This window comes from Ruditapes philippinarum, unplaced genomic scaffold (assembly GCF_026571515.1).
Source record: "Ruditapes philippinarum isolate M1 unplaced genomic scaffold, ASM2657151v2 ctg1363_1_1_1_1, whole genome shotgun sequence".
NCBI lineage: Eukaryota > Metazoa > Mollusca > Bivalvia > Venerida > Veneridae > Ruditapes > Ruditapes philippinarum.
The window spans coordinates 113,178-124,818 of record NW_026855186.1 but is presented as its reverse complement, the minus strand read 5'-3'; the positions used below and the strand labels follow the sequence as shown (position 1 = coordinate 124,818).

The following is an 11,641-nucleotide window of genomic DNA, read 5'->3' as shown; positions in this document are numbered from 1 at the left end:
TTGTATACCTTCCTGTTAAGGCAATGATTTGTGTATTGACGAGTACATGGAATGTTGTAAATAAATTTAACAATACTTTCCATATCTTAATGGACAGGTGCCACAGGGTTGGTGGTTATAATAAGACACATCAATAAACCTTTGATTAGTTTATGTTTTATAACATGCCTTTTCATGGGTCAGTACAAATGATTACTTTAAGGCCCGATTACGTTTCATTTAGGTATATATATTGTTTATATAAAATAGGATATGTATTAGTCAGACAATGAAAGTCTTTCAAAGGCTCTCGACAAATAAACAAATACACAGGAAATTGACCCGATGCTGTGAGACACGTGCAATAAACAAGGGAATATCTTGCCGCTCACGCCAAAATGCTATTTTCGCGAAAATAACCCTATTTTCGTATTTTAGTTATACCCCGCTCATAAGCGGACAGTACGGGTATTCCAAATATTATGCAGTATCTATTTATAGATAAGTGATAACGGGTTAACTAGTTACGTAACTAGTTAACCTGATAAATAACTAGTTAGTTAAGAGGTTAACTAGTTACGTAAAAACGTAACTAGTTAACCTCTTAATTAACTAGTTATTTATCAGGTTAACTAGTTAGGTATTTCCGTAACTAATTAACCTGATAATTAACTAGTTAATTAAGAGGTCAACTAGTTAAGTATATATGTAACTAGTTAACCTCTTAATTAACTAGTTAATTAAGAGGTTAACTAGTGACGTAACTAGTTAACCTCTTAATTTTAAGATGATAATATAATAAAAGGATGGCAGTTGCAGGCACTAACATGCATTTATTTCCCGTTATGATTTTTTCTTTATTGAAAAAATTAACTAGTTACGTAACTAGTTAACCTGATAATTAACTAGTTTGTTATCAGGCTATCTGGTGGCAGAAATATGCCACCATAAAAACCATATAAGTTATGGTCTTTGCTAAATGAATCAAATATTGTCTTCAATTATTTTGTAAACCAAAATAAATTTCTTATTTAAATTTTTTCTTACATCCTTTTTCACTCATTGAGTACACCATAATTTCTAATTTATGTCTTATGCATTTGTTTCGCATATTATAATTGGTATCTAATTAATTTCATTTTCGTTTATTAAGTACTCAGTCACATGTAACTTATTACTTACTTCTTCACTTATTATGTACATCAAAACAAGTATCGGGTATCTAACAATTTCTTCTGCATGAACACCAAAACAAGAATCTAATTAATCTCTCAAAAAACAGTATGTAATTGATTGCTTCTTTACATAATAAGTTCACCATTTATAGCTGGGTTATTTCTTCTTTGCTGAAGCTGAATAACGTCTTGCAAAGATTGATTTTGGTGTGGCTACACTCTTTTTGGACTGGGTGTGTTTCCCTCTGAACTCTGCTCCCATGCTCGAGGAATCCGGTCTTTTTGACATATCTCTTTCAAGACATAGCAATATTTTCTCAATCACTAACTGAGCCAAATTTAAATTTTGGACGACTGGTTCCAGATGTTTTCTTGCTGATAACTCCAAAAAGTTTTTGATAGAATCTCTTGGTACATCGGAAAATACTTTAAATCGACTATTCGCTACTTCCAGGGTGAATAGAGCAAATGAGTACATATCTGCACATGCAACATACATTTGACCGCATAGAACTTCAGGTGCAAGATATTCCCATCCAGGAGTAACTCTTTCGAACTCTGACTTAGGCAATACTGGTTTTCTTGGCAAACAACACCCTGTCATCTTTACTTCTCCTTTCTCCGATACCTAGAATATGTTTAAAAACAGATTTCACAACAGAATATACATATTATTACACATTATTATTAGAATATGTAAACTTGATGGATTATTGAAAATTTTGAGTATTATTCCTTTTGTTTAAGACGTGTCTATCAAGTGGGCTGTCTCAAACCATCAAAGTCGGTCATTCGTTTTGTTATTAATTAATTAATATTATCAATTATCAATTTTTAAAAAGTTATAACACTACGCCTTTGCATATGTTTGCGTCTGTGAAATGTATCGTTAAATCACCTTTAGCAGTTAATTTTGTTTTTTATTTGACAATAGTGTAAATATATGAACTTATAATTACAGTAACGGTGTCTTTGGTCAGATCCATATGAACCAAACCTTTGGAATGAAGATACTGTAGACCGGCAAGAACATCTTGAAGAGTTTTCTTAGTATTAACTTCAGATGAGTCCATGCATGTACGAAGGGAGCACAGTTTTCCAGCGAATATAAGTGCCGGAGTAGGTGCATCTCGTTGGTGGAACTCTCCTAGAAATTCTGCTATACACACGTCGGAGTGCATCAAACATCTGAAACAATTCAATAATTGTTATAGTATTCAACTATATATTAGTAAACGTGCAAAACAAAATGCGTCACCGCAACAGGCTTATGAGTAACATCAAGCATGTGTTGTAAAAATAAAAGTAGTATATAAAAATGTAAAGTGGAAAATGTTCCCGATTCAATTGTCAGGTAAATGCAAAAATGAAGAAATCTTAGATGGTCAAGACTGCACTATAGACATGTTTTTGCTACTGCTCGTTCAAATGGAAGAACCCCTCTGTGTTCCTTTTAGCAATCATTATTGTGTTATTTGTGTCTACTGACGACTTTTGTTGTCTTGAAGAAAATTATTAATGAAGTGTTAAGGAAGGTTATTGATCAATATATTATTTTCTTTAAAAATGTCTGATAAATTTGATAATACATGTTTATCATTTTCTAGATAATAAACATAGAAACATATGTATGACTCATTACCATGCAGCTGTATCAAGAAGGGGCAATATATAAACTATTTCTTTAGGTAATTATACATTTTATTGTACAATACGGGAATATATTTGGACGAGTACACAGCTTGAAAAGTCATATTGGACGGGCCGATAGGTGAGTTCAATTTGACTTTTCAAGCTGTGTACAGTAAAATGTACAATAAACTTTTTATTATATTTTTTGTTTAATTTGAAATATCATCATCATCATCACTCCAACAAAACCACCACCAATATCATCATCCGCACCACCACCATTATCGGTAACAAAACCAGTATCACTACTAACAACACCATCAATAAAACCACCAAAATTACAACCACTACCACCATCATAAATAATAGCCATGTGACCCCTGTCAATTTTTATTAGAATAAAAGGTAATAATTCATGAATGGTTTTGTTGTATACCTACATAAGTTTTACGAGTTGACTGATGCAACGAATACTTTTTCGACGTTACAGTATTTATCGATTTATCATTTACTGTGAGTTCAAGAAAATGACAGTTAAAATTGCCTAAACAAATTATACATTGTAACAACTTACATTTATCATTAATATCTGTTTAATAAACATCATAATTATATAACAGTTAATCCGAAATATATCACATTGACACCCCTTATCTAAATTATCACATTGACAATAGAATAACAATAATAATAGATTGTCGATTGGTTAGATTTATTAGATGTATAATAATAATAATAATAATAACAAGATTTATAAAGCGCCCTTTTCATGCAGAGCACGTTCAAAGACACTGTACATAACAAAATAAAAGAACAATCACAAAAGTATGGGATAAAACGTAAAATAGAAAAGAAAATACAAAATGAAGGTAAAAATAAGATATACCCGTGTGCTGCTACACACAGAATACGTTTAAAACGTCTTATAAAACCGGTAAAACTTACAAACTTGTGTAAATAGATAGAAGAATAATATTAGGTAATTGTTAAAAGAAGATTTTTTCAAAACTTTTTTTAAAAAAACGAGAGGGTTTTACAGTCACGTAGTTCTGAAGGTAATGTGTTCCAAAGTGTTGGTGCAGCAAATGAAAACATCGATCACCGTATGTTACAGTTCTGGAACGTGGAACATTCAGTAATACCGATTCATACAGGGACCTTAATTGTCTGTGAGGTATATACACTTTTAACAAGTTTCTGATGTATTGCTGGGCTTCTCCATGAAGGCCTTCAATGACGTGAGTAAGATTTTTATAATCTATACATCGATGTATTGGAAGCCAATGAAGTTCTTTTAGCACTGGCGTGATGCTGACATACCTATGAGTTTTGGTTTTAAAGGGTGCAGCGGTATATTGAACGATTTGTAATTTGTTAAGAACTGTCTTTGCAGAGCCATTTAGAAGGGCATTACAATAGTCCAGTTTCGATGCAATTGAATAATTCACCAAGGATTTTGCCGCGTCGTCCGTAAGATATTGCCTTATATGACCAATTTGTCGGATGTGCATATAGCATGGTCGGGAGACACTGTTCACATGAGTATTAATTTCTAGATGAGTGTCAAGCATAGTTCCTAGGTTTCTAATTGATTACTGATTCCCCAACTTTTAAGGAAATATCGTCAGCCAAAGCAGATTTTCGTTTAGGAACGAATACAATTGTTTATCTGCTATACTTTTCGTCACTGGCCAATTATCTCTTTAAATATAATTTTGATATTTTGCCTTATTTCAATCTTTGACTTCACACATGACAAGGTCATACACATTCAACAATTGCCTTCACGTTATACCCAGTATTAACCCCAATATACCGTATTTAGATATAAACTAGTAAATCCTACGGCATATATGTTTGATAGTTACGTGGTATAAATAAGAAACATCGATTGTTTTAAATAATGGATATATAATAATAGTTTCAGGTAATTAACTGCTGACAATTTGAAAATGTGAATTACAGATTATATTTTTGAAAACGTATTAATTCAATAAAAATATCAAAATAATTCAAAATTGATTTACCTTAATTTTGCTATTTCGATTGGAATATTTTTAACTGCTGCATTAGTTGAATACATCTTGACAGCAACGTATTGTGTTTCACTGCCTTTAGTTATTTCTCCCAAATGTACTGTAACAAGATTGATGCTAAATATGCTTATATAAGGTATAATGCTTGAAGACACATCATTACAATTTATTTGTTGATTTGTGCTATATATATATTATGAAACATGAATTATCAATGTTTAAGTTTGATAAATTGATAATTTTTTGATGACACTACAATAAATGGTTAATTATGCAATTGCTATTGAAAAAACATATTAAAATCCGTTGAATAAATGAAGGAGAATTTTCCTACCCAAGTGCCATAACCCATGCGGTATCTCTGAATTGTTGTCTTTTTGCATGACAGATGCGTTTTTCATCAATACTGCCATAGAAGGCCTCCTTATCATACCTTTGCATGCTGGTTCACCCTGGGGAAGTTGGACATGCATTTTTACGTCTTTTTCCTCAAAGTCACTTACAGAAAAGTTATGTTCACCATAATGTATCAAATCACTTCGAATTCTTTCTATGCTGATCAACATGTTTTCGTACTGGGCTCTGTATTTTTGTTCGGCCAAAAATTCATTCTCAAATCTTTCAAGAAGCGTCTTGTTTGAACTAATCAGTCCTGGAATTTTATTTTCAAGTCTTTTAATGTAGTTGTATGGTCTTTGAAGAAAATCTATGACAAACATTTCCAGTCGGTCATCTTTGTTTTTCATCAATGAATCATGCAGTTTCTCTGACCGGATTTGAGCAACTTTACCAGGATTATGTTTATATTCTTTGAGTTTCGTTTCATCGTGCCTTTTCCGGATTGCTTTAGTCATGAATAATTTTAACCTGTGTCTAAGTTTCTTAGGTACATCTCTATCCAGGAGATCCTCTTCTGTCAAATTTTCTAATGATTGGCATAAACCGGAAAGTAAAGTAATACTTGGAGCTCTATATAAATTTATATTATCTTTATGTTGCACACCATATTCAACAGCAGCAAGATCGCTTTCCAGTTCACACAAGTTGAGTTTAGCTTCACGTGATAATTTTTTCTCAAGCAACGGAATAAATTGTGTTTGTTCGTCCCATTCCTCAAGCAGGTCCGTCAGACGATCATCAAAGGCTGTATCGATATGCCGTTTTATCCAAGACCATGTCCCTGAGGCAGAGTTCAAGTCAGGCAACTCTCCCTCCTTTTCTCCCCATTTTGTTGTTAACTTTGTTTTGGCTTGTGTAGTATGTAAATAATTTCTTACCTAAATAAAAAGTATGTGTTTATATGTTTACTAGTTTTATATGTACTTGATAAATAACAATGCAAGCAGCTCAGAATAGGGAAGTTTTCATGATTCAAATATTGTATGTTTTAACTTATCATGTTAGAAACGAGAATACCTGTTTTTTCCGGAGATTATTTGTAATTACAAACAACCAATTCTTGCATTATAAGACAGGGTTATCTACTGTTTACACCGGTGCCAAAAAAAAGCTTATCTGACCCCCCCCCCCTGTAAGACAAGGTCGTGTGCTATAAATGACATCTTCCCCGCCAGTCTTTAATGAATGAATTGCGTTCTTAAGATGACGTTATTTTGCCGTTATGTATGAAGTTGTAAATTCATTCGCTGCTATGAGAAAGAAGTACTAAATGAAAATATTAGTTTTCGTCACTTTTCCTCGAAATATGATTTATAGGTAATATGCAAGAAAATGAATCAAACAATCAAATTTCTAGCTTTCGGATAACTATTAATCGGAAACTCGACAGAGCCTCATCATAGCCATAAATAGTCACTTTCGAGTAAGATATTCCGATATGTATCTGAAGCCGGTGTAAGATTCTTATATGTGTGATAAAATCCCATGTAAAGAATTATACATTTATATAGTTAGGAGTAGATCTTAATCTACTGTGAACTATAATGTGTTATACCTGATGGCAAATATCTTCCACAGCAACGTCCATTTCGTTGTAGAGTGACAGTATCACCGAATCTGCCTTTTTACTCAATATACTCAGCTTCTCTAAAACTTGCTTGGTTTGTTTTTGCCTCTCCTTGTCACCCATGTCAAGTCTGTGAAAAATTGTCTGTAGGTAGTGGACACTTCTTTGGAGCACAGTCCCTATCCACCTTTGAAATATGGTGACATCACGTTAAGATTCATCAAAATCGTAAGAACCTTTCTGTTGAAAGGTGTTGAAAATGTTGTTTCTAATGTAAAATGTTATAACAAAGACGAAAGAGATTTAGCGGCTAACCTTTTCATTTTCAAGGTATTTATTTCAAAAATCGAAAATGCAAAAGTATGTGAATGTTAACGTAAACTACGTAAGTACCTGTATGAGGCTTTGATGCGTTTATCTAGGGAAACTTCAACGAGTTACATCAATCCATACATCAACGCGACATATTCTTCAGTTACATATCCTTTATTTACGCCAATCTCTTGCTTAGCTTTAAATGTCGAAAAGAAAACTGCGTGAGATGAATCAAAGTCTGGCCATGCCTTCTCAAGCTGTTTCAGAGCGTTTTCCCGCACGGCTTTCTTTGACTCTTGTGGCACCATGTCCCATCTGTTACAGACAAACAATGCTGCTTTTGGATTAAACTTCACAACGTCGTTGCTGCTTCTTTGACTCTTGATTATAAGGCTCATTAGGTTAACGAGCTGTACAAAACAAAATTGAACAAGGTTTCGTTAGTTAACCGGTAAATATTGAATTGTGCTTTGTGATTTTATTTCAAATATTTAATTCACATGAGCCGTTCAGCCTTAAGAGTTGACAGTAATAACATTTAAAATAATAGTATGAAAGTGCTCAGGAGAAAGGATTGATCATAATTATCTTCAGCTAATATGTATAGAAGATCTGATAATCATTGTGTTCAATAAATTGTTTTTTATGAATTGCCAAAATGATTTACAATGTAATATATACATGCATATGCAACATATTATGTGTTTTTTCCAATGATTTATAGAACCCTACCCTATCCTCCGCTATCCCTAGAGCATTGTCAGTCATTATGATGTATACAAAGCCAAGTATCTGATGAGATCTTATATATTCCATCAAATAGTTCTCTAGAAATTCATTTTCTCCAATTCCTGGGGTATCAACAAACACAAGACCGGACTGAAATATCGATACAACATCTTATATCTATACTTTAACATATTATTGACAGCCATTCCGTCTGAGTAGAATAAAACAGAATGTCAATTGCGTCAAACAATCGGCATTTTTATATTGTCCACCCTCATAAGAAATCTGAGCAAAGCCAAATCGTATTCATAAAACATAATTCATTTATTGTATTTCCAAACAAGTTCTTGTTGTTTTTTAATATTGAAACACAGCCGTTAATAAAAGATTTTTGTCTGTCCAAAATAATATGTACAAAGTGGTAAACGTGCTTTTTTATTTCTAAACGAAAAAAGAAACATTTATGTTCAATATACTATATGAGTTTAATTTTAACCTATTTGCCCTATACTATATGAGTTTAATATTAACCTTACATGTAACATTGTAATGGGCAAATAAACTTGAATTTCTGCAACTTCGTGGCCTTCTTTTCTTCTTTTATATACCCCTTGTTCATCTGTTCCGTTTTTTGCATTGGAAAAATATGCTCTTTGTTGTAGTCTTTGAAGTCCCTCTTTATCCAAGTTCGGAATAGATTCAACCTCGCCGTTTTTATACACTACCTTTGCGCATTTATAAGAATGATATCTTATTACTGTGATACATGAGGTACAAGGAAGCATATGAGAAGGAAGAATCTCCTCACCGAGCAGTAAGTTGAGAAGACTAGATTTTCCTGCCGACGACTCGCCTGTAAAATAGGAAAAAATGAATCCCTAAAGAAAGCCAAAATTGGCAAAATTGTAAATGTTTTAGGCTCGGTTTGATTGAGCCTGGTCATTGACGGCACTGCAAGTGCAAATAACCGTCAACGCCCTTTAGTACCGGCTCAAGCAGAATTCAACGTTTAAACATAAAATGGCAATATTTTGAATTTAGAAACATTCGCAGATGTGTTCATACGACGGTTATCATGGAACCTTTAATGTGACACCTCCGTGCCATTCTATGAAAAGCGGCGTATGGTTCCCAAATAATATTAAGTGTGTATCACAATACCATTCCGTTCAGCTGCCTTTGAAATAATGGAGCATACGTAGGAAATAAATCCATTTAACACACTTAATTTTGATATGTTTTCCGGTAACATTCCAGAATTAATTTTAAAGACATAAAATAAAACTAAGATCATTTGAAGGAGAGCTATAAATATTGTCTTTAGTAGCATAATGGACACAGTGTAGTTCGAACGACAATATACCATTTGATTCCAAGAGCAGTGAACATTCATGCAAAATTGAGTTTTATCAAATATAGTCGAACTCGTAAAATTGTGCTTACACGAGGTAAGGAAGTAAAGTCAGTTTTATGGTCACTTCATAGATTCTTTATCATCTGCCCCTTTTATACTGTCGATGATTTTATTGTTGAGATATAACATAATTTACCTAAAATAAATGAAAACATACCTGATACAAGAATTACACATTCTTTTTCTTTCAGACTGGTAAGGCGGAGATCACAATCGTGTGTTATATCATCGGTTGTTCCATCCTTGTTAAGTAAATCTTCCATTAGTTCTTGGCGTTTAGTAGCGCTGGAATTCGTACCTTGTGCAAATATATTCTTTACTTCTTCAATAATACGAGATAAAGATTGCCTTTTTAAGATGTCTTTCTCCCCAAGTTCTTTAAGCTGATCATCCATCTAAAATGAGTATGCAAAAATAAGTTTTTTAAATAAAACGAAGAAATGATGTACTAGGAAAAGGTATAAATTTGTTTTTGAAGACATAAAACGTTTCAAGTCATTTAATATTTTATTACAAATAATAAGGATCAATTTCCTGCCCAACACGTAAAACAATTTTATTATTCATGTACCATAAAAGTAACTCGTTTGTTTGAATATTTTAGTGTAAAACCGAAAACATTTTAAGAGAAATAAGAAGAAAAATGTGCGCCGATGATATGTAAATAACACCATGCATTGCTGTTAGAATTATGTAATTACGTAAACATGTTTGTATTCCGTCATGACTGGTTTATCAAATTATTTGAAAATAAACAAAATTATAATAAAATCTCATTAATGTTCTTAAAATAATTCTTTAACTAATGAATACAATCAAGTAAGTAACGCTAAAACACTAACTTTGTCAAATAATAAATCAATGAGAACTGGAACAATACTTTATTTGTCTGTTAAATAATTTACCTTGTGTTTGAGATTTCCTTCATTTATAAGTTTAACGTGACATTTAAGCCGTGTTTGTATTTCATCAACCGAGTCGAGCTCATCAATATTGATATCGTGATCTTCAGCCAATTCCATAGCACTGATTGCATCTTTCAATTTATCTATAGCTTCAAGCGTTAACGTAGAATTTATTTCAGTCTTTATTTGCGTCTTTTCATCTTCATTTTTGGCATCGGTAACAGCAAACTGTTTTCCACCAATGCCTTCTTCCGTCATATTTTCCACCGGTTTGATTTATCAATATCCAAGTTTAATCTAAATTGGGTTATTTTATGCTCTGCCTTTTAAAGTGCCGCATTCAGGTAAAACTTCTACACTGAGATTACAATATTTTAGATAATGTAGGTTTAAGATTTTATCAGAATTGCTAACAAATGACTGAAATAAATAATCAATATCATTATTTTGTATTTATCCGCTTTATCATAAATTTTTTTTCCGATTTAATTCTACAACATAATCAGACATAACTCCAAATATTAAGCATTTTTATATTGTAATTTATGAAAACAAAGGGACTTAAAATATTCCACTATCATATTTCAACTTTCAAATCGATAGTTACACCTTTTGTTCATTAATCGTCAATTGTAAAGCGCTGTGTAAAAACGGTCTACAGTTTTTGTTGTTTAAAATTACCTTTAGAGAGAATATCCTTTAGAAAAAAATATTGTTAAGTTTACAGTTTTGAATTACTTATTCCTTACAAGACATTTGTTAACTACACGGTTGGCTCTGCCTAATCAAAGAACCTGCATTTTTTTTTGCCTTTTTGGGGTACGGTAGCAAGTTGGTTCTTCTCTTTTCATCCATATCATTTGATCAATTGTTCTTGCTATTCCTTTATGACAGCAAAACCTTGTACCCGGAACATCAAATCCCTTTTCATGTTTGACTTTGTTTAAGATTGAAATTTGAAATAATGAATATTGAAATTTAAACTACACATATTTTATTTCTAAACATTACAAAAGTAGTTAAAACAATTTTCACATTAAGATTAATATTCACTCATCTGACAGGTATATGTTTTATGGGTGAGATTAGTACACATAAGCCGGTGTAATTTACCCATTGTAGGTTTGCTACTGACCGTGTTACTTCGTGCTTGTCTTATTTACAAGTAAATGTTTTGTGTAATGACGTTTTTAATTGTTCCGCTTTTTTTCCAAACATGAGTATCACAGTATACGGTAAGAATTTTCCCAATCCTTTTTATATTTATCCGCCCAAAGTTATTCCCGTTCCATTGAATTGGGTCGTAAATTGCTCACTGTTGATTATACTTCATCCTAGGTTGTTCTGTAGTTATTAACTATGTTTAATGCACCAAAGGTTTGCTAAAGTGTGGGTGCTTCTTCATCAAAATTTATACCGTTTCCAATACTGAATTTTGCTAAAGATGGTGGTAGAAGTGAGAACGATAGCTTGCACTTACCACCGGAAAA

At 32.5% G+C, this 11,641-nt stretch overlaps 1 protein-coding gene across 2 annotated transcripts; it reads right to left on the bottom strand.

The window, feature by feature from the left end:
- Nucleotides 1-944: 944 nt before the first annotated feature.
- On the bottom strand, nt 945-10,645 carry LOC132742371 (bacterial dynamin-like protein). 2 transcript variants are annotated; one of them, XM_060730750.1, is made up of 6 exons: nt 7,182-7,321; nt 6,777-6,975; nt 5,157-6,099; nt 4,814-4,922; nt 2,114-2,342; nt 945-1,782 (listed from the first exon to the last, which is right to left on the bottom strand). In XM_060730750.1, exons 2-6 carry the CDS (start codon nt 6,909-6,911, stop codon nt 1,312-1,314), a joined length of 1,887 nt encoding a protein of 628 aa, XP_060586733.1. In that variant the 5' UTR covers nt 6,912-6,975; nt 7,182-7,321; the 3' UTR covers nt 945-1,311. The 2 variants fall into 2 exon arrangements, with proteins under 2 accessions (XP_060586733.1, XP_060586734.1); XM_060730751.1 differs by lacking the exons at nt 945-1,782; nt 2,114-2,342; nt 4,814-4,922; nt 5,157-6,099 and adding exons at nt 7,836-7,982; nt 8,369-8,685; nt 9,404-9,641; nt 10,152-10,645 and having other exon boundaries at nt 6,839-6,975; nt 7,182-7,513.
- Nucleotides 10,646-11,641: the final 996 nt, after the last annotated feature.

What these genes read in the sequence shown, in the direction of transcription:
- LOC132742371 (XM_060730750.1), bottom strand. Translation starts at nt 6,911, where the DNA reads ATGGGTGACAAGGAGAGGCAAAAACAAACCAAGCAAGTTTTAGAGAAG. An exon ending in TGGAAGATATTTGCCATCAG is followed by an intron (nt 6,100 to 6,776) that starts GTATAACACATT and finishes CTTTTTATTTAG; the next exon opens with GTAAGAAATTATTTACATAC. An exon ending in ATCGAAATAGCAAAATTAAG is followed by an intron (nt 2,343 to 4,813) that starts GTAAATCAATTT and finishes GAATTGTTTCAG; the next exon opens with ATGTTTGATGCACTCCGACG.